Raw genomic sequence first — 26,377 nt, forward strand, 5'->3', positions numbered from 1 at the left:
ACCAGGTGTTTTGATTGCTGTAGGATTTTGTGGTTGATTGCTGATTAATGTACATTGATTAATACTGTTCAGCTGTTTTGGACCTACATTAACTGAATTTTGATTCGAAGTCTGAAAAGTAATAGAAGTATTTCAGACGCTGAATCTCTATACTCTGAGTTCTAGGCGGTTCACACTGAATCTCTATCCTCTAAGAGTTCTACGAGGTTCCTAAAAAATTAAAAAAATTTTGATCAGTTGATTGCGGCTGCCACATTCAGACTTTAGGCTGTCACGAGCTTCTCCGGAGTCTTCCTCCTCATCCATCTCTTCTCTTTCCTCTCCCCCCTACCTCACACCACTCTCCCTTCCTGCCTCCCACTTCCATTCAGATACTAGGCACCAAATCATGGAGGAAGATCTCAGGCTCTTCTGCACCCACGCTAGTTTCCGCCCCTAACGGATGATGGGTCCACCTGAGGGACCTAAGCACACTTGAAGTGCCTGTTCCACCCTGCAGCCCGGTCACTGCACTCCTAGTGTCCTGTCCTTCATTCCCAAGGGAAACTATCAAGGATGATGAGATGATTTTCTAACCGAAGAAGGTTTCTCTCATGGACATGTCCAATCCTCTACCTGGCCAAGCCTGCAGACAGGCAGCCGGGCACTTGGAGTGGTCTTGGGAAAGTCTCAAGGAGAATCCTCCATTCTTACCCTTGGAGACTTGTGTTCTTCAGCTTGGCTGGGCAAGCTAGTAGCAGAGTGTCTGGAGAAGTCCCAAAAAAGCAATCCAGCTGAAGATATTTTTTGAAATGGTATTTGGTAAGCACTTACAATGTGTGAGGCACAGTACTCAGCGCAGGGGTAGAAAGAAGTTAATCAGGTTGGACACAGTCCGTGCCCCACTTGGGACTCACAGTCTTTATCACCATTTTACAGATGAGGTAACTGAGGCACAGAGAAGTGAAGTGACTTTCCCAAGATCACCCAGCAGACAAGTGGTGAGCAGGAATTAGAACCCAGGACCTTCTGACTCCCAGGCCTGCGCTCTATTAGGTCACAGTGCTTCTCATCATTTCCACTGGAGTCTCTGGCACCTTTGCAGCCGGATAGGCTCCTTTTTCTCACTTCCTCTGGGGACTCCCCAAACAGACTAGATTAGTGTTGTCCCCAATAGCTACCTTGAACTTCCCTCATCCCAGTGACCATTTTCTGTTCCACTGCAAGATTATTTCTAGTGTTTCAGGAGAGACAGAGACCCAGAAATCATCACATCTGTATCTAGATTCTGGCCAGGACATTTTAAGGGTATGCGTGATTGTTTTGGAGTATCCCAAAGTGGGTATGATGGCAACCTGTTTTGGGTATGTTTCAATTTTTGGGTATGTGACATATACTGATTTTCTGGTTATAATTGTAGAGATTGAGAAAGTGCTAGTGTATGCCAAGAAAGTTTATTTTCCCCAAACACAGAACCACATAGATTTTCTTAAATGATTATTCGATGAACACCTCAAAGAGTTTACTGAGCTTAAACCACTTAGTGTCTGATATAAAGCTTAGAGGTCTAAAAATCTGCATATTCCCCTTGTTTTCTTATTTCCGAAATCTCATTTTTATAGAGATGATAAGAAAGATGGATTAAAATTCTACACGGATCCTTCCTATTTCTTTGACCTCTGGAAAGAGAAAATGCTTCAGGATACAGAAGACAAACGAAAAGAGAAAAGAAGACAAAAGGTAAATGTTTCCACTGGGGTGACTGCGTATAATCTGGGCAAAGTAAGCAAATTAGTAGACTTTCAACCTCTTTGAAGTATTTCAAGTGTTAAAATTAGTGCTAACGGTTTCTCACAGATTACACATTTTATATAAAGCAATCTGAAAAATTGGCTAGCAGAATTAGCAGGGTAGTTTTTTCAAATGGCTCATTAATCATTTGAGAATATCTACTTTTCATATGGCATCAAAACAACCTGTTTTGCTTCAGCAAGTGTGTAGGCGCTCAAATTTTGACTATGTTTTCAATTCTGTCATTCTGTTTTTCTGTCTTTGGAATCCAGCTACAAACAGAAAGGGATGTTTGAGATGATCATTTGACATCAAATGTTCAGCCTTTTAATTTCCCATATCTTTGATTACAAGACTTGGAGTATAAGGTCACAGAAGGTATAGCTGAGAAGTTCATGTTTAGGGAGATTAGACACTAGTGATAGAACGTCCTTAGAAAAGTGGGAAAAATAAATGGATAAAGACAAGTGTTGTCTAAGAATTTATCAGTAGATTTTCCTGAGGAATTAGTATGCCCACTCTTGCAGGGCAGCCATCAGAAGACCTTAGTGACATTATTCCAGTGATGTTTCAGGCATTTTGTTGAATTTAATAAGATGAACTTTTGGTCTTTAAATTTGGGGCTATATTAAGGGGGTATTCAAGAGGAACTGATTGCTCAGTAAATAATAAGATTTATTAAATACATGCAGAGCACTCTACAAAGCCCTGTTTTTCAGGCCAGTTCTCAGGCCCACAAGGGCCTCACGGTCCTTAAACGGGGAAGGGCAAATGTGTAAAGGGGTGAGGCGGTGGAATAAAAGAAAAGTACGGTATAAGGTAACAGTTAATTGTCTCCTTACTTCTCGGACCACCCCTAAGAACCCTGGGACTCTGGGAGTTGCTGGGTGGGATGCTTTGCTGGGGATGGAGGTGGTCCTGGCTTTTTGGTCACACCCTCTGTGGGCCTGGAGTTTTGGACCTCAGTGTGGCTCGGGACTATCGCCTGCTGCCCGCTCTTGCCAGAGATGATTCCTCTACTCTGTATCCTTAGTCCTGATTGGCTTTCAATAATTAAAAAAAAAACAACAACTGGGAACATTTTGGGAGGTTTGCAGAGTTCTCCAGACAGTACCTGTGGAAAGGACACAAGGATGCTTTTCATCTAAAGTGGAACAGAAACAACTGAAGTTATATAGGCCAGCCTTCCCCATCCTTCCCCAGGGAGTAGTGCAGAGCCTTAGAGGAGATTAGAGTGGTACTTTCCAGGAAATTTTTAATGTAAGTAGCTCTTATTTTTTATATTTAAATTTCTCTCAAATGTCTCTTGAGGGGAAATTATACTTTCTTATGGTTGTCTTTGGGAAAATAAACTCTTAATAAGTAAGCAGGAAATGACAAAAATTAACATTAACCTCACTCTTCCAAAACATTTAGAGTTTTCATTTCTCCTGGGTGTTTTACGATAAAGAGAATTCATTGAGTAAAGACTGATAAATCTGAATTGCTGCAGGTTCTAAATATTTGTCATGTAAGCACACTTATTGGTTTGTATTAGAAGGCCACAGAAAGAAAGACTTGGGGTAAGAGGATGTTACCATTAGAAAGCTGAATTTATAAAGTGATGTTATTTCCATCTACCTTACAAGTTTGTTTAAAAAGAGTTTGAAACCAATCCTTAAAATTTGTTTGGAAATTTGAGACTTGACACAAAACAGTGGTAAAGTCCAAACAAGGACACTCCGTCTTTAACCCATTCCCTGTTTCTAGCTAGAAGTTACCCGCCCTCTCCCCTTCACTTTGTAAGGCAGTTGGTTGGAAGAACATTAGAAGGGAAGAGGTCACCCAAAAAACTTGCTCAAGCAATGCCATCTTTCACTGGTCAATCGTGGGGGGTTCCCCGCGAGTCCAGTCCAAGATTCAGGTGTCCAGGGAAAACCTAAAGCTTCCATTCCACCTCTGCACTTGTTAGGTTGGCCAAAATTAACCCATCCATTTGTTATTAAGTTGGCCAAAATTAGGTTGGCTAAAATTAACCCACCCATTTGTTATTGAGTTGGCTAAAATTAGGTTGGCCAAAATTAACCCACCCTTTTGTCACTGAGTTGGGGTGAGCGGTGAGAGAGAGAGAGCAGATGGCAGAGGGCATGAGGTGGTAGAGAAAGAAGGGAGAGTGGGGAGAAAATGGAGTATTATGGGCCCATATCTTTACTTTTTGGGCAGGTCCAGAGGGGGCCTGGGGCTGCCAGCTGGGCAGAGACTTGGAATTTTCCTAGCTGGAATGTCATCTCCAAAACTATTCTACAACCCGTTTTCTGAAAAAATGGGAGCTTGAACATTTTTTCTTCATTTTAGGAGATTTCCATCTGTCACTCAAGTTTTATGGTATTCATGGATTATAGGATGTCATTTTCCAAAGTGACACCATTGTGGTTTAAGGGATTAAAGAGCACATTAGATGTCATAATCATAATGCGCTAATAATTTTGATTTAATTGTTTTCATAAATCAGCTATTTACTTGAAAGGGGAAACCATTTTTTTCCCCTTAAGACTCTTTAAGTTTGAAGACAATTTTTGTTAAGGATAGAAATAAATAGGAAAATTGTTTTTGTTTAAACTTGCCTTTTTGAATTCACTATACCCTATTTAGTGTAGATATTGTTCATTGAATTCTCTTGACGTAAGGTGGCGAGCCCCATCGTAGTTTATCTGAGAAAGAACCATTATTTTATGTACTCTGTGTGTGTGTCTTATGCTCCCATTTACTCTCCGGGCTTGTCGTTCTGTGCACCGTACCTGCATTTAACCTGCTGTTTTCCCTTCTGTCTCGGCATGCTTTCTTTCTTTCTTTTCCTGGATCCCAGGAGCAAAAGCGTATAGATGGCACAACCCGTGAGGTGAAAAAGGTTAGAAAAGCCAGGAACAGGCGTCAGGAGTGGAATATGATGGCCTATGACAAAGAGCTTAGACCTGACAACAGGTTGTCTCAAAGTGTGTTCCATGGAGCATCTTCCGAGGGATCCCTGTCCCCAGATACTAGGTCTGTGTGCATTAAAATTCCCTTACCCCGTATGACGGTTACCCGGACAATGCATGTAGCTGCCAAGCGTGTACTGTGGAGTGTCTTTCGAGGGAACCCTGCCCCCAGATCCCAGGTCTGTGTGCATGTCAAAGCTCCCCTACCCCCATCCAACTCTAACCTGGGCAATGCATTTAGCCTCCGAGCTCCTTAACTCCGTCACAGAGAGAGCGTGAGCCTCTAGCTGGAGGAATCTCAATGCCTACGATGCACGTTTCAGCACCTTCCTCAGAAACTCATCTGAAGCCTGGTGAAATGCAGAGGCACAAATGTTGGGACCGTTTCATCGCCCATTAGTTTTTGGCGTGTTGCTCAGACCCCTCCTGCTTGAATTTGTGATGCCGTTGAATCAGGTGTGATGTGTGAGCATTAGCGTCGTGATTTAAGATGGCAATAATCATGGAAGAGACTTTCCCTCTGTGTTTTCCCTTAGCAGGTTGAATTTCCATTGGCATAGAGTGTCTGGAAATGGTCGGTAGGTACCGTCGATCTTATAACTATGCAATAAGTGCAGTGCTTAAAAACAAAAAAAGGGATGGATAAGAAGTGTACTTTTTTCCTGCAGATTTACAGGGAAAGAACCTCTTTGGAATTTACCAGAAATCGGTTAGCAGTTCGGGGGAAATATCTTTCGTCCAGGTCAGGAGGCACATGGTCCCCAGAAGGGCAACTGCAGTTCTTCGGATGGAACTGAAGGACAAGCGGCAGTTGGAAAAAATTTTAACTCATTTAGATTCTTTCTGCTTTTTGGTTTGTAGCTCTCTGTTGCACAAAGTGGGAATTTTCTGCAAATCTTCCTTGAAAAAAACCTTGATGGAACCCCACTGCCGCTCATCAACTTCTCTTTGGTGCTTTTTATTTACTTCTAGAAACGGTTCCTTACAGGGTTTTATTTGTCCGGCACATCCCTGGTCCCCGGATTCCGTTTCTGACCTGATGGGAAGACAAAGCCATAATTGAGTGTCAGTGTGCATCTGTGTGGCTAGCCGGGTGGTAGATGTCACCTAAGGCTTGATGGGAATTCTAAGCCAGTTTCCCTCTCAGGTTTTGGCTGTTTTCTCTTAGGTCCCTTTCCTTCTCTGCCAGATGGAACGAAAGCTTCTCTTTGGAGTTCAGTTCCACCTGGGAAGCACGCTGAGGGGCTTGGCGCTTCATTCTTCTCATCAAATCTTTTCATTCAGCGGTGATTTGTCTTACAATTCCTTGCGTAAGCAAATAAAAATGATCTTTACACTCTTGATATTTTTACCCCAAACGGGATAATTTGTTTCAGGTGCCATTCCTTCTGAACCCAGAAGGATAAGGATGACAGCTTCCCCCTTGCAGTGTACCACCCACTTACTCACGCACCTGTGGCCCCAGGTCGGCCCGGCCCTCTTGGTTCCTGAAGTGGAGGGACTTCAAGATCATTTGTGATTTCCTCGCCTTGGTTTGGAATAATTTAGTTTCAAAGATTTCTCCGTTTCCCTTAAGGGTTTTTTTTTTTTTCCCTAGCATTGTGTCGACTTTTGATTTTTTGACTTTCCTCTTTTCTAGCACTGACTCCCATAACAGTCCTCCTTCTCCTCCCCCCCCCCCCCCCGCCCTCAGCAGCTGTTCTTGTCTCCCATTGAGATTTCATCCTTGCCAACCTTTGTGTTAAAGAAAAATTGCACCGAAGTGTGCGCTCGCCCGGCGTCACAGATGCGCACGACCGTTTGGGGCCAGAGCATGCCATCACCCAACAGGCTCGCGTTGTCCGATGAACAGTCCCCCCAGTTCCCTACCAATACGGTAGCCATCTCGCCATCTCCAGCATCTGACTGTCACTCTGCCCCAAGCACACATGAAGGAGGGGCCAGCCTCTCTGAGACCAGGACCGTGGCTCAGGGTTTCCGTGCCACACCTGCCAGGGACCTAGCTTTACTTCAGCAGGGCAAAGGCGGGAGGCCAAAAAGTGATGCTCCCCTTCACTGCTGCATCGCCTGCTCCTCACTTTTTTTCCCCACAATGACTCTCTCCTTAAGAATGCAGCCTCCATTTTGACTCCTCCCTTACAGAGTTCTCAACACCTAAGAGCTTCCACCGACATTTTTCCCATCCTCAGGTGGCCTCCACACTCCCTACTGGCCCTACTGCTCTCTCCCTTTCTTACCTCCATCTCTCTACTCCCCCCATCAACCGCCCCATCTACAAACTATTTTATAACCTCTGTTTCTCCGCATCCCTCCTTATCCACATTCTCTGCAGATCCCCCAGTGCCCAGGAGGTCCTCCTCCGTTTCCTCTTGGTCCCTAACGGATCCTTATTCGGTGCCTCACCTCACTGACTCCAGCTGCCCTGTTGAGATTCCCCTCCCCACTAGCCTTGGTTTCCCTAAGCACCTTCATACCTCCATTGGCCCTTACCTTTGCCCGCATTCTGACCCGTGCTGTTTGCCTGCATCGGGTCCACATTTGACCTCTCCCCACCTCAGTTGACAGTCTCCACACCCTTACCCTTTGCAGGCCCACATTCTCTTATTGGCCTTCCCCATCCCAGCCTTCAAACCACATCATTTCCCCAGCTCTCCCTGTTCCAAAACGGCCACCCCTCTACCTCCTTGTCTTTTTCACCCTTCTTCCCTGTTTCCACAACCACCCTCCTCCTATATTTTCCTTGCTGTCCCTTCACCTCTTCATCCCAAAGCCATTTGGCATGACTGAGAAAACCTCCTAGTCACATCAAGGGATAATTTGAACAGCCACTATTTTGGGCAGATGATCATTTTTTACAAACGATTTTCCACAAGTGTGTAGCCGTCAGACCAGACCGGGATGAGGTCAGCCCGAGGCCTGGTTACCGTCTCCACCCCAAATATATGTATTTAAGAGAGATTGCCAACTCTAGGTGCGAAACAGGACCTTGCCATGCTTCCCAGTATTAAAACAGCTCTTATTTTTGTTAATAATAATAGTGGTATTTGTTAAGCGCTTACTATATGCCAGGCACTGTACTAAGTGCTGGGGTAGGGACAAGCAAATCAGGTTGGACGCAGTCCCCGTTCTACATGGAGATCACAGTTTTGGGAAGCAGCATGGCGTAGTGGGTAGAGCACGGGCCTGGGAGTCAGAAGGCCATGTTTTCTAATCCCGGCTCTGCCACTTGTCTGCAGTGTGACTTTGGGCAAGTCACTTAACTTCTCTGGGCCTCAGGTACCCCGTCTGTAAAGTGGGGATTGAGACTGTGGGCCCCACGAGGGACAGGGACTGTGTCCAGCCCAATCTGCTTGTATCTACCCCAGCATGTAGTACAGGGCCTGGCACATAGTAAGTGCTTAACGAATACCATTATTATTATTTTAATCCCCATTTTACAGCTGAAGTAACTGAGGCCCAGAGAAGTGAAGTGAATTGCCCAAGACAAGTGGTGGAGCCAGGATTAGAACCCAGGTCCTTCTGACTCCCAGGCCTAGCTCTTTGATTAATTGTGTGTCCAGAAGCAGCACAAAATCATAATGCCATTCAAACCCGATTTTGGAGTTCAGATCACAGGGAAGAAACAGAGACAAGAACAGCTTGTTCCCCCTGGAAAAACCATTTGGTTCTAAACTGCGTCCTCTTTAATGAATCATCCTCTTTGAAATCCACTTGTGGCCTCACCTCTCCTCCCGCAATGTGTTTGCTTTTTTTGCTTCAGAGAGAGAAACACAAGGTGAACCCTAGCAGAAACCTGCCAGTAAATGTGAGAAAAGTGAGAACAAGAAAAGAAGAGTGGGAAAGGAGGAAAATGGGCATTGAGTTCATGAGTGATGCAAAAAACCTGGAACAGGCAGGGAACAGGAATGAGGACCGAATGCCCAAAGGGTTTGTCTTTCCACTTGCCTCCAATCCCTGGCTCCAGGCTGCCAGCTTGCTTCGGTCTTAACGTACCGAGGGGCTCTAGCTTACTGACTCGGTGCGTCCCTAAACAGAGTGCTCCATTGTCTGTTACTAACGCCACGCCACCCGGCTTTGGACGGCTCTACCAACCCCTCCCCGGTCCTCCCTTGAGCTCACTTAGCTGACATCCCCGGACACTTTGCATCTTTAGAACCCTGCTCTTGCTCTGGACTAATACATTTGCATTCCTTTTAGCTTCTCACGCTCAGCCGACCATTTAGAGAAAACAAGAAGGCCTCCCGACGTTAAACTTCTCTCGACCTCGATTAAATGCGTTTTACATTATTCTTGATTTGCCGCTGTCGCTGTTCATGTTTAACAGGTTCACCTGCAGTTATCTAATTTTAATTTTGTGCTTTCCAAATTTCCCCGCAACTGAAGTCTGTGCCTGTCTTAGGTGTTGCTTTTTCATTTAACGTGATTTGTTCTATGCCATTTGCCACTGAGTTTGAATATACTAAAGTACCGTATGCTGACAAGGTACCCGGGGCGGGAGATGGATTTCCTCCCTGCTCCTTGAACTAATTTATTCACGTTGAAACTTTGAATTTGAATCCAAACATTTGGCCTCCCTAGCAAAATTAATCAGTATGAATTTGTTGTGGAACTAAAACCGGTGGTAAAAAGAGGGAACGGAAATGAAACCTGCCCAGTTTCTCCGTACCGAACAGATCAGTCTTCGGGTGTCGTGGAGCCAGGGGACCTGTTGTGTGAGAGGCCGTCTTTCCCTCTCCTTTCACTTTAGATCCCACGCTTCCGACATCACTGACTACTCCTATCCCGCCACGCCAAACCATGCCGTCCATCAGCAGCCGGCCACTCCTTCGTACGTGACGGGAGACGCCCAGCAATTCGGCGGGGGGAGCCAAGGCCCCGAGCATGAACACAGGCCACCCTCCGCCCCCGCGAGGCACCCGACTTTAAACAGACCGCAGCAGCCCCCACCTCCTCCGCCCCAGGCTGTGGACGGAGCACACGGCTCCGGGCCTCTGGGCCCGACAGACTACGGGTAAAAGCGCTTTACACACCTACAGTGTATAACTGTAGGCATCTATCTGGATAGATAGTTCTACATCTATACACACACCTACATAGATACCGTCATCCTTCAAATTTGAAGATGCTACCGATGGAAGAATTCAACTACGAGCACGTGTGTGACTGAAGAAATGACTGCGGGATCGGCAGTCGTAGACACACCGCGCACCCAAAAAGGTTGCCCTTGTCGGGTTGGCACGTTGGCTATTTGCGGCACCTGTTTTCTCTTCTGCCTCCTTATCTCGTGTTGAAAAAGAGCCGCTCCTTTCACGATTGCAGTATTCGGTGCTCGTCTTCCTCAGGAGTTGAGTCCCAGTTTTCAGATGGGATACAGTATTGTCTGAGGCCTTTTCTAGAACCGCGTCCCCCAAACGTTTCCTCTGGCTTTTGGCAGGTGCACATATAATTTGTGCTTGTGTGGCTGTTTTTGACCAACAGAGGCAACGTTCGAATTGAAATAACTGAATACGTTTGCTGGGAATTCACATTTCCCTTCGTTTTTTGGAGGGGTCGGGGGCGGAGGGGGGTAATTCATAATTTCAGGCTCTGTACGTACCTCCGAGGAAGTAAGCCTTTTTGCATTGTGGTGATGAATTATGTAGCCTCTTCTCAAAAACCTCATTCCCAAACAGTAGGGTTTCCCTCTTAGAGCACAGTTTGTGATGCTTCCAAGCCGCTCAGTAGGAATGGACATTGTTAGCAATTAAGAGAACGTCATTGTTTGGCTCTGCTAGTGACTGTGTTGCCTTGATCCTTTTCATCAGGAGGCATCCCGCTCAGATGGTCGACTTCTACAACCCTTCAGGGCCACCGCCGCCACCTCCTCCTGTGATTCCTTCGGCGCAAACCGCTTTTGTCAGTCCTCTGCAGATTCCTATGGCGCCGTTCCATCCTGCAGGAGCGGCCGGTCTTACGTACACTGCCCCTCCCCACCCTCCCTCCGCCGGGCTGGTGGTTTCGGCTCCCCCTCCTCCAGGACCCCCGCCACCCCCGCCGGGCCCTCCGGCCGTAGGAGCTTCTCTCTCATCCTCCCCAATGCACGGACCCCCGGCCACTGAGCCGAAACCCCTCGGATCGGCACAACCGCCAATTAGCGACGCTCGGAGTGATCTTCTTGCTGCCATTCGGATGGGTGAGTGAGCGCCTCAGCCGTAGTCCTGTCCCGCTGCACCTCCCTCTCCCTGAAATGATCGTTCATGATTATCATTCATGAAATGATTATTCCTTGATAAACTTATCAGGGGAGGGCGAGTGTCAGAGAAGCAGCGTGGCCTAGTGGATAGAGCACGGGCCTGGGAGTCGGGTTCTGATCCCGGCTCAACCACCTGTCTGCTGTGTGACCTGGGGCAAGTCACTTCCCTTCTCTATGCCTCAATTCCCTCAGCGGCAAAATAGGGACTCAGAGGAAACGGGAGAAGGGAAGGCCTCCTGGAGGAGATGTACCTTCAGTAAGGCTTTGAAGGTGGGGAGACTCATTGTCGAATGTGAAGAGGGAGGATGTTCCAGGCCAGAGGCAGGATGTGAGTGAGAGGTTGGCGGTGAGATAGATGAGTTGGAGGTACAGTGAGTAGGTTGGCATTAGAGGAGTGAAGTGTGCGGGCTGGGTTGATTAGGAGAGTAGCGAAGTAGGGTAGGAAGGGGCAGGGTAATTGAATGCTTTAAGCAGCCTGCCCTAGTGGAAAGAGCCCCGGCCTAGAAGTCAAGGGACCTGGGTTCTAATCCAGGCTCTGCTACTGCCCTGCTCTGTGACCTTAGGCAAGTCACTTCACTTTTCTGAGCCTCAATTTTCTTCTCCGTAAAATGAGGATTGAAAACCTGTTCTCCCTCCTACTTAGACTGTGAACCCCATATGGGACAGGGACTGGGTCCAAACTGATTCTCTTGTGTCTATCCGAGTGCTTACTAAAGCGTTTGGTACGTAGGAAGCACTTAATAAATACCGTTATTATTATTACTACTAGCATTATTATTAGATGTTGTGATAGACCACTCTTCTTTTGAGTGCGAAGGGTCCCTGAGCCCTCAGCTTCTTACAGCCAGGAGGGGCTCTCTTGGAGCACCGCACGAGCGCACCTTGTCCCATGTTTCTGTGATCTATCACCCGCCAAAAATCAGGGACATTTGGGGTGTGGCTCACACCGGTCCAGCACCTCGCAGGCCGGCAACTGAGATTGGGAGGAGATGCCTAACACCCAGCCACCACCCCGGGAGAGCAACTCTCCAAGAATTGACCTGTTCATCGCTGGCAGGTAACCCGTATTTACTTGGTAAGGATATCAACGGTAAGAGGAATGGTCCAGAAAGAACCCTAAACCGGATCTGGGAATAACTGCACCATCCCCGATCTGGAACTCATTCTTAACGTTCTCACAGTGCCTCGATCTCGCCTATCTCGCCGCCGACCCCCCGCCCACGTCCTGCCTCTGGCTTGGAACGCCCTCCCTCCCCAAATCCGACAGTTATTCCCCCCACCTTCTGGGCCTTATTGAAGGCACGTCTCCTCCAGGTGGCCTTCCCTGATTAAGCCCGACCCTTTCCTCTTCTCCCACTCCCTTCTTCGTCATCCTGCCTTGCTTCCTTTATTCATCGCCCCTCCCAGCCCCGTAGCACTTATGTCCGTATCTGTCATTTATTTATATTAATGCCTGTCTCCACCTCTAGACTGTAAGCTCGTCGTGGGCAAGGAATGTGTCTGTTATATTGTAATACTGTACTCTCCCAAGCGCTTAGTACAGTGCTCTGCGCACAGTAAGTGCTCAATAAATACGATAGAATGAATGAACCCAATTCCAGAGCTGCTCAACACTCCTGGATCACTGCCGTTCTTCTCTTAGCAGCTGCCCCTCGGGGAGTTGGCCCTCCCGACCCTCAGCCCGCTAGACGACCCCAGTCACAAACTTTCTTCCCTTTTGGGAAGTCCTGCCAGATCTGTGCCTTCTTGGGTCCAGAGATTTTTTTCATTTTTCCAGCTTCCACCTCCTTGCCCAGTTCCTCCCCTGGGATTGGCAGGGCTCTAGCTGGTGTCAGCGGGCTGAGGAATCAATCAATGGTTTTTATGGATGATGGGCAGCCGTCCCATCCCTCGGGAAGGGTGCCGAGGAAGGAGCAGTTGCCGGTCCTGGAAAACTCCTGCCACGTTCCCCCTCCCTGTTCGCGGGGGCCGGGGGGAGCCCGGACCATTTCGGAGAAAGGCATGAGGTGCAGAATCGGTGCCGGCCACGTATTCACTTCTGCTCTTTCAGAGAGTTAATTGCTTTTGTTGGAAGAAAAGCTGGCCTCACCCCATTTGTGCACAGGCCTTCTTCTCCCGTCACGGAAGTTCTCACCCACCCAGGTCTCTCCCTCCACACTTCTTTGAAGCCCTACCCAGAAAGTGCCGGGCCGGTGAATTGCGGGGGCAGTTTTAGGAGAGGAAAGGAACACCTAATTCTGAATCATTGACCCCCGCCCACAGGCATTCAGCTGAAAAAGGTGCAAGAGCAGCGTGAACAAGAAGCCAAGAGAGAGCCGGTTGGGAACGACGTGGCCACTATCCTCTCCAGGCGCATAGCCGTGGAGTACAGCGATTCTGACGACGATTCCGAGTTGGATGAGAACGACTGGTCCGATTGAGGCGGAGCTCGGGAGCACAGCTTACACGGCCTTGCCGGGATTGCTCGCCCCGCGGGCCCCCCCGGAAGTCAGTGCGTTAAAGAGCACCGCAAACCCAGAGTCACCTCAGCGTTCAGATATTGCTGTTATAATGCTGTCGCTTCGCAGTTTTGGTATTCATGATGTAGCCGTGCTTCCGCAGATCCCAAACCTGGGTTGTTTTTTTTCAGTATTTACCCTGTAATACTCAAGTGCCGCTAAATCTAGCAAATATGTGCTGCACTCAAGAAAATAGGCTGTAGCTGTCGCACTGTTACAACACCAGCGTTTTATCCTACTCTTGCCCATGAGAGTATGTGGCGCAGTTTTAGTTCACATCTGCTGTTCAGTATAACTGCTAACGCGGTATTTATTTGTGAGCCGCCTGTATTTGTGAGTCTTGGAGGATTAATAATTCCATGTCTGGGTAAAAATCTACAGGTGAGTAGTGCCGTTTGGCCACTTTTGTTGTGTGTTTCTCTGGAACTTGGTTCATATCAGTCAACCGGTCCACATTTATTATGTCTCGAGCATGGTATTGGGTGCTGGGGAAAGGGAGGCCGGTTTAACCTGAGGATATAAGGGAAATCTCTTCCCCTGATGATTCGCAGTCACTTCCTTGGTTTAGGAACCTTTCTGTGAGCTTGACTGTTTTGTGAAATTTTCATTCCTGCTTCACTTTCCGTGTTTTGTAGAGCACTTTTCTCATTTAGAATTGCACCCCTTTCCTAGACATCATTTAATCCTTACACCTGGTCCCTATGAGCTGGGGTCTGGGAACAGGTTTGGGTGGGGAAACTGAGACCAGGAGCGTTCTGTGACTTTTCTGGAGAGACCCAGGCAGAGGGGAATTGGACCTGGAACCCAGGGCTTTCTCCACCCACGCTGTCCGGGATTTCCAGGAGCCAAGTGGCTTTGAGTATTAAGAGTCAGTGACACTGTAAATTGCCATTCCCTGTAGAATGGTACCTAATGAGATGAGGCAGGCGTCTTAGGTTCTCAGTTCATGTGCCACAAGAACCCAGTTTGAGTAGGCATCTTCAGTTAGCAATTTAGGTGACTGAGTGGAGAGAGAGAGAAATACCTTCAAAGTGTTATCTCCACAAACAGAGTAAACCACATTGGCTGGGCTCTTTCTCTGCCCTCCAAGACCTCACCTGTACTTGATTTTTGGACAGTTTAGTCACATTTTACCAAAATGGACCTCATTGAATTTTCTTAATTTTTCAAGTAAAACTAAAAGCAGACCCTCTCTCCCTCTTACATCCTTCTCCCCTTTTATTTCTTTCAGAGAAAGGTATTTTTGCTTGAGGACCTGCTGTCACAAAACATCTTACTAGTTGTTCTTTAAGAAACCTATTCACCTTATGCATCTGAATAGGTTGGTATCGGAATGGGTTGCCCCTTTTTGCTGTTCCTCTGGAGCTGACACATTTTTGTACCAACTTTGCTCTGTGAACTATTGGTTCATACTGGGAAGAGATAAACGTGACGTCTTCTCTCCTGACTCTGTCCCTTTGACTCTCAAATAGAAAAAAGATAATTTATTCAGTGAAAAATCACTTTTTTTTCCAGTATACGGTTGACCCTGAAAACTTAGCACTGCCTTTTTCTTCCCTGATTAAAATTCCTTCCATCTAAAGAAATGGGTATCATTCTCCAGAGAAGCAGCGTGGCTCAGTGGAAAGAGCACGGGCTTTGGAGTCAGGGCTCATGAGTTCGAATCCCAGCTCTACCACTTGTCGGCTGTGTGACTGTGGGCAAGTCACTTAACTTCTCTGTGCCTCAGTTCCCTCATCTGTAAAATGGGGATGAAGACTGTGAGCCCCACGTGGGACAACCTGATTCCCCTATGTCTACCCCAGCGCTTAGAACAGTGCTCGGCACATAGTAAGCGCTTAACAAATACCAACATTATTATAGTTCTGACATGTGGCCCAAGCTTCATGGTTTTCTAAGATTCTTCTGTTCTCAAGGGGGAGAAAGCACACTCAAATACCTTTACATTTTTCTAATCTATTTATATCTTCTTACAAGAAAATTAATAGACCCCATTTATAAAGATTCAACTATGTAATTACAAGCTTTCTACTCGTGGTTTAACCTGCTAGCACGGTTTTATTTTTAAATTTCATTCGTGCAGCAAAAAGGACTTCCTCCTTTGTATTTACTGTTCTGAAGGGAATATTGTTACATAGCATTAACGTACAAGGTCAATCTGCCAGTTAGACCTTGTTGAGTTTTTTAAGCCGTTAGAATTTATTTAACGCTTTGAGCTCAGGCATGAGAAATTCCATTTTTCTGGTCCAAATTGATATACCAAAAACAGCAGTTGTACCTTTTTCTGTACCTCGATTTAAGATTGGTGCCCGGCATGGAAGGAACTGGTGGTCACGTGCGTCATCCCGCGATGCACACACAGATACTAGTCATCGTCAGAAACAAGGCCGCTGACCAGGTAGGAAAATGGGCTGCAGAAATAGCAAGAGAAGCCCATTCCCCTTCTAGAACTTTCTCCCTGAACACCCAAAGGGGAAGACACAGAAAGTGTATTTGATTAACGTTTGAATCAAACATTGTTTCTCGATGGAGATGTTTTAAAATAGTCTTATTGCCCTGCCTCAGAAAAGACTTAGAAGGGGGTGAAATAGCCGTCTTCAGCAAAGGAGATGGTTCTGTGGCAGCTGACTTTTCAGTGTTGTCTCCTAGATCATTGAAGAGTAGGAATATCGATAATACTTGATTATTGAGTTTTCTCTATTAGGATCATTCTAGAAAATTATATAGAGATATATGTATATATATATATATATACACACACATTTGTATGTATATATATTATGGGGAAATATTCTAATATGAGCAAGTGGCGGAATGTGGTGAACATTTTGTGATTATTTGCACCCGTTTTTAATTGGTAAGTAGAAAATAAGTGATACATGGTATTCTGTTGAAAACTAGTGGAATATAGCAGAGTAACCAATCATTTTTTTTCTAACTTGAAGTATTTTGTCATCTCCTTTCAGTATTTTGCCAATAGAATTAATTGGATTTAAGTGTAATGAAAGTTTTTTTGTCTTAACATAGGGCATTTTTAATCTGTTTGTATACCTTACTCTAGATTATGTGCAATTAACAACCTGGAATAAAATTTAATTTTTGACCCTTTAGGCTTTTCTTGATTTAGATTTCTACAGAGCCCAGATCTTTACTGTCTTTGGAGCGGGTGGAGTCATAATTAGCTCTACTTTCATAAAGGAATTGGAGTGTCTTCATGAGTGTATTAGAATGGCCACACAGTGAAGGCCAAATTTGAGTATAGCCAAATTTTCAGCAGAGCAACATTTTTTCTGCTCCACCTTCTGAGATGCAGTTCCATTTCACTGATGTAAAGACAATAAAATTTTAGAATTTTATCTCCACCTAAGTACAATAGCTGCTTTTCAGTTTGTCCTTTCTAAATTGAACTTTAAATGATTGAAGAATAAAGAAATCAAAGAAAATCCTGGTCACAATTTTTTATTGCTCATCCTGATGAACAAAAGAGTTGCATTCTGAATTAGTGTTTCACCAGTACCCTTTCTGTTTAAATGGTTAATTACGCTCAAAAGGTATCCCCAGGTATAAGGCATCTGTTGGTCCAAAGAAGTTTTTTCATCAGCCATGCCTGCGTCCACTTGTTTCTTCACAGTGCAATTGTTTGTAAGCCTCATCTTCAGTCATAAGATAAATTATAATAATAATAACAGCACTGTGGGTATTTGTTAAGCGCTTACTGAGGGCCAGGCACTGTTCTAAGCGCTGAAGTAGATACAAGCTAATCGGGTTGGACACAGTCTCGGTCCCACATAGGCTCACGATCTGAATCCCCATTTTACAGATGAAGGAATCGAGGCATAGAGAAATGAAGAGGCTTGCACAGTGACATGAGACAAGTGGCAGGAATAGAACCCAGGTCCTTCTGACTCCAAGGGCTGTGCTGTACCCACCAACTCATACTGCTCCTAGTTAAAGGCTAGTTTTTATAATTTCTGGCATCACCTGAAAGCTATTGAATCCTGCAGCTTAGAATATGGGGAAGTGTTTACTTCCCGATTAGCCCAGGGGGTCTGCCTGACTGATAGCTGCTGCCCCAGAGATGTCTCTGAACGTAGGTGTCCCTTTGCCTTTTTGGGAAGAGGAAATGATGCAGGGCTGGCCCTGTACTTATTTAGATCTAACTCAGAATGGAATTATTTAGTGTATTGCTCTGAGAAACAGTATCCAAAGGTCTTCTAGAACAGAGCAATTGAAATCTTGGATAGTAAGCTTCAAGTTAAGTCCTGCAGGTCAGTGGCAGGCTTTTGTTGTGGTTTTTTTTTTCATTAGAAAAGTGAACTAAATTCTTAACTTCTAATTTCCTGACATTTTCCCTTTGATTTCAGGTTTTGTCATAGGTTTCTGGCCTTGTAGTTTCACTTTAACCCTCCAGATGGATGTAGGAGAACCGTCAGAATTGGATGTGACCTTTCAGCTAGAGAAAGAAGTAAGATATCCTCAATCACTGAATAGTATTTACTGAGTGTGCTTAGCACTGTGTTAAATGCCTTAGGAGGATTCCATTGAATAAGAAACACAGTTCCTTCCTTCAAGGACCTTTCAGTCCAATATGGAAGACTGATAGGCACCAGTCATTCACAAACAGTTGAAGGAGAAAGAAGTCTACCAATATTGGAAGAAAAATATGAAAGGATGAATAGATAAGTAGGTGTGTTGAGAACATGTACAAATGCTTAGAAGGATAGGTGTGTATACATAAATGCTAAGGACAGCCTTTGGATTAAAGTGACCTGGTAGATGGAGCTTAATCAGGGAAGGCCTCCTGGAGGAAGCAGAATTTCAGAAGGGCCTTGAAGATGGAGAGAGCTGTGTTCTGGCCAGGGGGGTTACAGCCAGAGGGAAGAGATTGAAGGCGGGAGAGTTGAGAAAGGAGAAGAACAGAGAATAAGGTTTAATAGGAAAAGAAAGTTGATAGGAAAGACAGAGAGAGCTGATGGAATGCCTCAAAGCTCATTCCCCTAAATAACTGGCTAAACCAAGGGACCAGCCTGTAATGCTAAAGGATTTTGTAACCTTCTAGGACTAAGGTTGAGGCCTATAATGCACTATTTTTTCTGAGTATTCTGCTTCTAACCAATCTCTGGCCCATAAATTTCAGGGAAAATCCAAGTGCAGTTTTCTTTTTCCCCTCCTGCTTTCAATTTACTTTAACCTGTAGTAACCATACATTGCATTTATGGAAAAAATTCTGAGGCTTTAGTGTCTTTATGATATATTTATTGAATGCCTACTGTGGGCTGAACACTGAATTAAGCAGTGGTTATGAGAAGGAGAATATGCCTTTTCTCCTTCTCCCATCGTATCCCAAACAGGTCAGACCCTCACTAGAATCTTATGGCCAGTTATGAAAGATGATTTAGGAGAGGGATTGAAAAGTTAATCATCAATCTATTAATGGTATTTATCAAGTGCTTACTGTATACAGAGCACTGTACTAAGCACTTGGGAGAGGGCAACACAAGAGTTGGTAGAAACATCCCCTGCCATCAGGAGTTTGCAGTTTATGGGGGTGGTGCCAGGTCTCTCCTCCCAAGTGTGAACTAAGGCTGCATTTCCCAGCCTCAAGTTTCCCAATTATTGATAACCATGAACTTTTCTATCCAAAGTTCTGTGAAAGAGCAAATTTCCTGTTTTACACATGGGGACACAGGTTAAGAGACATGCTCAAGGCAGCTCACCAGAGACGGAACAGGGAACCGCTGATTCTGAAATCAGAGATCGGCCAACACTTACCTAGCCTCGGATAGCTGATGCCTAGGTGGCCGGCCGGTTCTTCAAAGGCAAGGTGCAGGGAGAGCGGTAGCAAGCAGGGGAATGTTGCGTCTCTCACTTTTGCGCAAGAGCTGCTGAGAGCGTCCCTCCCCTGGTGTCCCGGAGGGTGTGAACAGCCCAGGGCTGGGATCCAGCAGCCATGGGGCCTGGGGAAGGGCCGGGCAGTGACTTCCTTTCCCTCCCACACAGAAATGGGTGGGTTTGGTCACTGGGCCAGCTCAGTGCAAGCCCCCGGTCCCTCCAAATGATGGAAAACCAATCAGTGACCATGTCTTTTCTGACCTCCCTTTCTCTCCTCCAAACTCCAGGAGCGGCCAAAGCTGCCTGACTAGCTGGACCTTTTTCAGTCTGGTTTGAGGCTTGGATAGGGAAAAGGAATAAGTGACTTTCTGGGCTGAGGGGTGGCCTAGGGTCAAAAATCCAGACTGGCCTCTTAGATCAGCAGCTCAATCCCTGGATGGAAAGGTCCACCCGAATTTTCTCCTGTTGGAGGTCCAAGATATTGCCCTTGGGCAGTAGAGATCCCTTTATCCCCCAGTGCACTGTATGGGCAGTTTTGACCAGTCAGGACCCGTCAGCTGAGAATTTCCAAATTCCACCTGCAGGGCCTGAGGAGAGCCAGCTTCCCATGGAGGGTCCCTGTCCGCAGATGTCCGTGTGGATCAGACTCCTTTTAAAAGGGTATTGTATTGGTTTTAATTTGCCACTTGTCCCTGTTGCAGGGACTACTGCATTTGAATGATTGATGTCTATGTTCTACCCACCTTATCTCCATGGGCGCAGTTGTCAACCTCCAGCAGGCAGCGGTTCTGGGTAGACCGGAACCCTGTCCAGCAGGTCTGGTCCTTGGAGCACCTGCCCGCACGTGACGTTTGCGGTGGCTAATCCCTTTGCCCGCGAACTGTGCCTGAGTCCCAAGCCTAGCATCCCGTGCCCTAGGCGAGCTTGGGAGTCTGTGAGTGCCCTCGCCTCCTGTGCCTGCCAGGAGGCACAAATGTTGGAACGCCGGACTCCCTCAGAATGACAGGATGACACAAAATGGCAGTTTCACCCCATGTTGAAATGGGCACGACGGGCATGCAGCAGCGGGAGGGGGCGGGTCACACCGACAGCGGGAGTGGCTGGGCTGCCTCGGGTCCCGGGGGCCTCACAGGTCCACGAGTGATGAGTCCAGGCTGGGTGGCTGCTGAAAAATGACCAGACTTGTCCCCCCGCCAAGCCACGGATTAGGCAGTGACCCTGCCTGCCTCCAGGATGCGGGGATCACCACTTCCCAGCCATAAGGGGCCACAGGCTGGGGAGGAGAGCGTGGGAATTCTGACTGAAACTGAACAACCGAAGAAGAAGGGAGTTTGCCCCTGGGGGTGGTTAGTTTGCCAAGAAGATTGCAAATATGTCGCTAGAGTAACCAAGAATGAGTAGTCCTGGGGATTGGAGGATGCAGGAGAGCTGGGGAGCTGGAGGCTGAGTCCCCAAGGCTTGTGTCGGAAAGGGGAAGACCTAGGGGAGAAGGGAGGCGGGTGGTGCTTGCTGAGAGGCCAGGAAAGGGGCTCCTCTTGTCTCTGTGCAGTGTGAGCGGACGGCGGCCCGAGCAGCCTGAAGTGATCTGCGGGCCAAAGCGGCTTTGGAGCTAATCCTGGGAATCCAAGTGAGCGGGAGGGAGGTCGGTGAGGCACCCAGGAAGGAATGATTACAGGGAGAGCGGATTAGCGGGGCCCGGGAGAGGCCCCGTAGGAGACGAGGCACGTGGCGGAACACGGGCTTGTGCCGTTTGTCCGATTCCGGCCGGCCGGGAGGCCTTCTCGTAATCAAGTGCCGCAGCTGACGGGAGGCCTGCGGGAACGGGGAGTGGGCAGGTCCCGAGCAAGGGCTCATGGAAATCATTAGCTGAGTGACGGGAAGCATCACTGCCCCCAAATACGAAGCCGTGGCAGGCAGGAAGCAGGAAAGAGAGCAGGGAGGGAGAAGCCCGAGAGCGCCCAGGGCTGCAGGAAAGGGGAGAAAGCTGCATAGCAAGATTGACTGCTGTGCATTCCCACCCACCACTCACCGTCACCCAGATCCTGCTGATCAGGTCCTCCCTCGCGTCATCACCCGGTGACCACCTGTCGGGGACCTACAGGGAACCTCAGTGAAGGGTGAGGTTTAGTTCATTCAATAGTATTTGAGCGCTTACTATATGCAGAGCACTGTAGTAAGCGCTTGGAACGTACAAATCGGTAACAGAGACAGTCCCTGCCCTTTGACGGGCTCACAGTCTAATCGGGGGAGACGGACAGACAAGAACAATAGCAATAAATAGAATCAAGGGAAAGAACATCTCATTAAAACAATAGCAAATAAATAGAATCAAGGTGATGTACATCTCATTAACATTAGTTTAGTGGGGAGGCAGTGTGGTCTAGTGGATAGAACGTAGGCCTGGGAGTAAGGAAAACCTGGGTTCTAATCCCAGCTCGACCACTTGCCTGCTGGGTGACCTTGAGCAAGTCACTTAGCTTCTCTGAGCCTTAATTACCTCATAAAATGGGGATTAAGACTATGAGGCCCATGTGGGACCTGCACCGTGTCCAACCCGATCATCTTATATCTATCCTAGCAATTAGTCCAGTGCTAGGCACATACTAAGCACTTAAATAGCATTAAAAAAAAATGGGGATGGTGACTTTTGTGGTCGGAGGTGGCACCAGGCCACTGTGAGAAGGGAGGAACTTCTCCTCTTGCCAGGCTGGGTGTCCCCCACACCCCGACACCTGCCTCAGAGCGGGGATGTGACAGCGTGAGTCGGGGAGAGCCGTGGGTGAGGTGGAGCCGGGGTTGGGGTGGGGTAGGTGGAAGCACCGGGCCGTCTGCTGAAGAAGGGGTGCGCGAGCCCCCGCTCAGGGATGAAGCCCGGAGGAGGCCGAGAACGAAGCGGGCAGAGGATCAAACCTAAGGAGGAAAGCCACGAGAGGGAGAGCATCGAGAGGAGAGACCGATTGATGTTGGTATTTGTTAAGCGCTTACTATGTGCCGAGCACTGTTCTAAGCGCTGGGGTAGATACAGGGTCATCAGATTGTCCCACGTGAGGCTCACAGTCTGAATCCCCATTTTACAGATGAGGTAACAGGCACAGAGAAGTGAAGTGACTTGCCCCCAGTCACACAGCTGACAAGTGGCAGAGTCGGGATTCGAACCCATGACCTCTGACTCCCAAGCCCGGGCTCTTTCCACTAAGCCACACTGCTTCTCTAGATTAGACGGTGAGCCCGTCACTGGGCAGGGATCGTCTCTATCTGTTGCCATTCAATTGCCCATTCCAAGCGCTTGGTCCAGCGCTCTGCACATAGCGCTCAATAAGTACTACTGAATGAATGAGAGACAGGGAGAGGCAGAGGGCATGGCAAAATATCCTTTTACCCATCCCAGTTTGTAAGCTCATTCATTCGATGGTCTTTATTGAACGCTTACTATGCGCAGAGCGCTGTACTGAACGCTTGGAATGGACAATTGGGCGACAGCTTGACTTGTTCGCCAGGGTGGGGGGAGGTGGACCCAATCCCCAGCCCAGCGGGTCTCCCCGGGGGCCAGGGGAGAAGAACGAAGCTCCCTAAAGCAAGTGGAGGCAAATTCAGATGGTTTTAAGGCCCGAGTGGCGGCGCCTCACCCACCCGCCTTTCGCTACTGGTGGATGCTTTTCTGTGGGAAAGCAGCGCTCTCTATTGGCCTCCTGAAAAAAACCAAGCTTTCTCCCTGAGCAGAACGCTTCTGTTAGCGTAATACTCATTCAATAGTATTTATGGAGCGCTTACTATGTGCAGAGCACTGTACTAAGCGCTTGGAATGAACAAGTCGGCAACAGATAGAGACAGTCCCTGTCGTTTGAGGGGCTTACAGAATAGTAATGTTGGTATTTGTTAAGCGCTTACTAAGTGCAGAGCACTGTTCTAAGCGCTGGGGTAGACACGGGAATCAGGTTGTCCCACGTGGGGCTCACGGTTTTACAGATCCCATTTTACAGATGAGGTCACAGGCACAGAGAAGTGAAGTGACTTGCCCACAGTCCCACAGCTAAGTGGCAGGGCAGGGATTCGAACTCATGACCTCTGACTCCAAAGCCCGGGCTCTTTCCACTGAGCCACGCTGCTTCTCTAATTATCTAGCATGATTCCTCTTCAAGAGCTGCAGAGCGTAAGCCTTTTCCATCTTTTTAAATGAGCTTTTTCTTGTGAAGTGGGGCGACTGGTATCTCTCCCCTCGTAAGCGCTCGACAGAATCCCAAGGAGAGCGAAGGGCACAAGTCACTTCGCTTCTCTGTGCCTCAGGTACCTCATCTGTAAAATGGGGGTTAACCGTGAGCCTCACGTGGGACAACCTGATGACCCTGGATCTCCCCCAGCGCTTAGAACGGTGCTCTGCACACAGTAAGCGCCTAACAGATACCAAAATTATTATTATCTCTTGCTGGGGGCGGGGGGATGTTTTCTACTCTGTTAGGATTTATTATCATTATCAAAGGCCGTCGAGTCGTTTCCGATTCGTAGCGACTCCGTAGTTTTCTCCAGAGCGACCTGTCTTCTGCCATAGTCCATAAACTTTCTAACGGTTCTTCCGTTAGAGAAGCAGCAGCATGGGATGGGAGGGATGGGGGTAGGGGAGAATGGGGGGAGGGGGTTGTGAAAAGAAAAGCAGGCTGGCTCAGTGGAAAGAGCCCCGGCTTGGCAGTCAGAGGTCATGAGTTCGAATCCCTGCCCCGCCGCTTGCCAGCCGTGTGACTTTGGGCGAGTCACTTAACTTCTCTGTGCCTCAGTTACCTCTTCTGTAAAATGGGGATTAAAACTGTGAGCCCCACGCGGGACAACCTGATCACCTTGTATCCCCCAACGCTTAGATCAGTGCTTTGCATATAGTAAGCACTTAACAAATACCACCATTTTTTTTTATCCTTGTGATCTCTGTCCATCTAGCTGCTGGTCTGCCTCGTCCACGTTTTCCCTGGACTTTTCCTAGCATTAGGGTCTTCCCCAGATAATTAGTCCTCCTGATTAGGTGTCCAAAATATGCCGATTGATCCAAGTCGAGTCATTTGGCCTTCCAAAGACCACTTTGGCTTAATTTGCTCCCAACTGTTAGGACTAGAGACCACTTAAGAGCGGAGACAGAACTGCTCTCTGGTAAGGAGCTAGAAAGACGGCATCAAGCACTGTGGATGACAGATGCATCTGGGCAGCCAGGGGCAGCATCCCATATGTTGGGCCGAAGGTCGGGAGGCGTTCCTGAATCTCATCATTGGGAAATTACTGACTGTCGGCACGGTCACCCAGGCGACTCTGGATACGAACAAGAAGGGGCCAGAATGTCTTAGCGGGAGAGCTGAGGGGAGACTTGATGATGGCATTTGGGTATCTCTGGCCTGGTTACACAGAGACTAGTGGCCAGCTTGTCGCTGGCTCTGGTCAGAGCAAAGTGAAGGAAGCGAGCCAAGAATCAATCGGCATTCTCTCTCTCTCTCTCTGCCCTCCTCTTCCCACAGATTTTTGGCTACCCTGCCCCTCAAAGACTAACCCATGCTCCTTCCCGAGTCCGTTCCCTGACACCCCCGTGGGCCTCTGGAAAGTCAATCAATCAATCATATTTATTGAGCACTTACGGTGTGCAGAGCACTCTATTAAGCACTTGGGAGAATGCAATAGTCGGTAGACATGTTTCTTGCCCACAGTGAGCTTATAGTCTAGAGTGAGCTGATGTTTCTAAAATAATTAAGTGCTTACTATAAGAAGAATAATAATGGTAGCATTTGTTAAGCGCTTACTGTGTGCAAAGCACTGTTCTAAGCTCTGGGGGGGCAATGGGATCAGGTCGTCCCACGTGGGGCTCACAGTCTTAATTCCCATTTTACGGGTGAGGTAACCGAGGCCCAGAGAAGTTAAGTGACTTGCCCAAAGTCACCCAGCTGACAAGTGACAGAGCTGGGCTTAGAACCCACGATCTGTGACTCCCAAGCCCGGGCTCTTTCCACTGAGCCACGCTGCTTCCCTATGTGCCAGGCACAGTCCTGAGTGCTTGAGTAGATGCTAACTAATCAGGTTGGTTACAGTCCATGTGCCACTTGGGGCTCACAGTCCTGATCCCCATTTTACAGATGAGGTCACTGAGGCTTAGAGAAGCGACTTGGTTGGGGTCACACAGCAGCCAAGTGGCAGAGCCGAGATTAGAACTCAGATCTGCCGTCTCCCAGGCCTGTGTTCGGTCTCCTGGGCCGCGCTGCTTCTCAAGATTCCTCCTAGCCTTGGTAGCTCTGTGGTTAGCCAACGGTTGCCACCGAGAGAGGGAATGAATTTGAACGCCTTGGTCTGCGGGATGGAAGACTTATTTAGGAGAGGGAAGTTCAACCGTCGGCCACCAGGGGGCAATATCATGCCTCAGTTTCCCCCTCATTGTAATAATAATAATGTTGGCATTTGTTAAGCGCTCGCTATGTGCAGAACACTGTGCTATTGTTCTTGTCTGTCCGTCTCCCCGGATTAGACTGTAAACCCGTCAAAGGGCAGGGACTGCCTCTATCTGTTACCGATTTGTACATTCCAAGCGCTTAGTACAGTGCTCTGCACATAGTAAGCGCTCAATAAATACTAATGAATGAATGAATGTTCTAAGCGCTGGGGTAGATACAGGGTAACCAAGTTGTCCCACGTGAGGCTCACAGTCTTCATCCCCATTTTCCAGATGAGGTAACTGAGGCACAGAGAAGTGAAGGGCCTTGCCCACAGTCACACAGCTGACAGGTGGCAGAGCCGCGATTCGAACCTATGACCTCTGACTCCCAAGCCCGGGCTCTTTCCACTGAGCCACGCTGCTTCTCTAAGCAGCCGGGAACAGGGAGGGCGATGCATCAGGTGTCCGTTTTTTTGGACGGTTCACGTTGACTGGCCGATAAAAAGCTTTTAGACCTTAGCCTTCATTTTTAGAGCTCCTGGATACTGCTCAAATTAAGGCCAGGTTTGAAGGCTTCACTCTTAACTCTCACATGGCTAATGCATATCACAAATAACATCCCAGGACCATTTCTTAATAATAATGATGATGATGATGATGATGGTATCGGTTAAGTGCTTACTCTGTGCCAAGC

The 26,377-nt window shown here is 47.6% G+C and overlaps 1 protein-coding gene across 9 annotated transcripts in view; it reads left to right on the plus strand.

Annotated features, from left to right (window-relative positions):
* WASF3 (WASP family member 3) overlaps window positions 1–26,377 on the plus strand; it is a 91,477-nt gene that overhangs the window by 44,418 nt on the left and 20,682 nt on the right. For 7 of the 9 annotated variants that reach the window (XM_001516803.5, XM_029047907.2, XM_029047909.2 and 4 more), the window contains 8 exons: window positions 1,602–1,719; window positions 4,616–4,791; window positions 9,475–9,738; window positions 10,532–10,899; window positions 13,222–14,778; window positions 15,759–15,855; window positions 17,822–17,922; window positions 19,874–19,949. In XM_001516803.5, the coding sequence (XP_001516853.2) occupies window positions 1,602–1,719; window positions 4,616–4,791; window positions 9,475–9,738; window positions 10,532–10,899; window positions 13,222–13,379 (1,084 nt within the window). In that variant the 3' untranslated portion in view covers window positions 13,380–14,778; window positions 15,759–15,855; window positions 17,822–17,922; window positions 19,874–19,949. Of the gene's footprint in view, window positions 1–1,601; window positions 1,720–4,615; window positions 4,792–8,487; window positions 8,655–9,474; window positions 9,739–10,531; window positions 10,900–13,221; window positions 14,779–15,758; window positions 15,856–17,821; window positions 17,923–19,873; window positions 19,950–26,377 lie in introns of all 9 variants that reach the window. The other 2 variants (XM_029047913.2, XM_039915007.1) reach the window with 2 other exon arrangements.

The sequence above is a fragment of the Ornithorhynchus anatinus genome, chromosome 20 (genome assembly GCF_004115215.2).
Source record: "Ornithorhynchus anatinus isolate Pmale09 chromosome 20, mOrnAna1.pri.v4, whole genome shotgun sequence".
Classification (NCBI taxonomy): Eukaryota; Metazoa; Chordata; class Mammalia; order Monotremata; family Ornithorhynchidae; genus Ornithorhynchus; species Ornithorhynchus anatinus.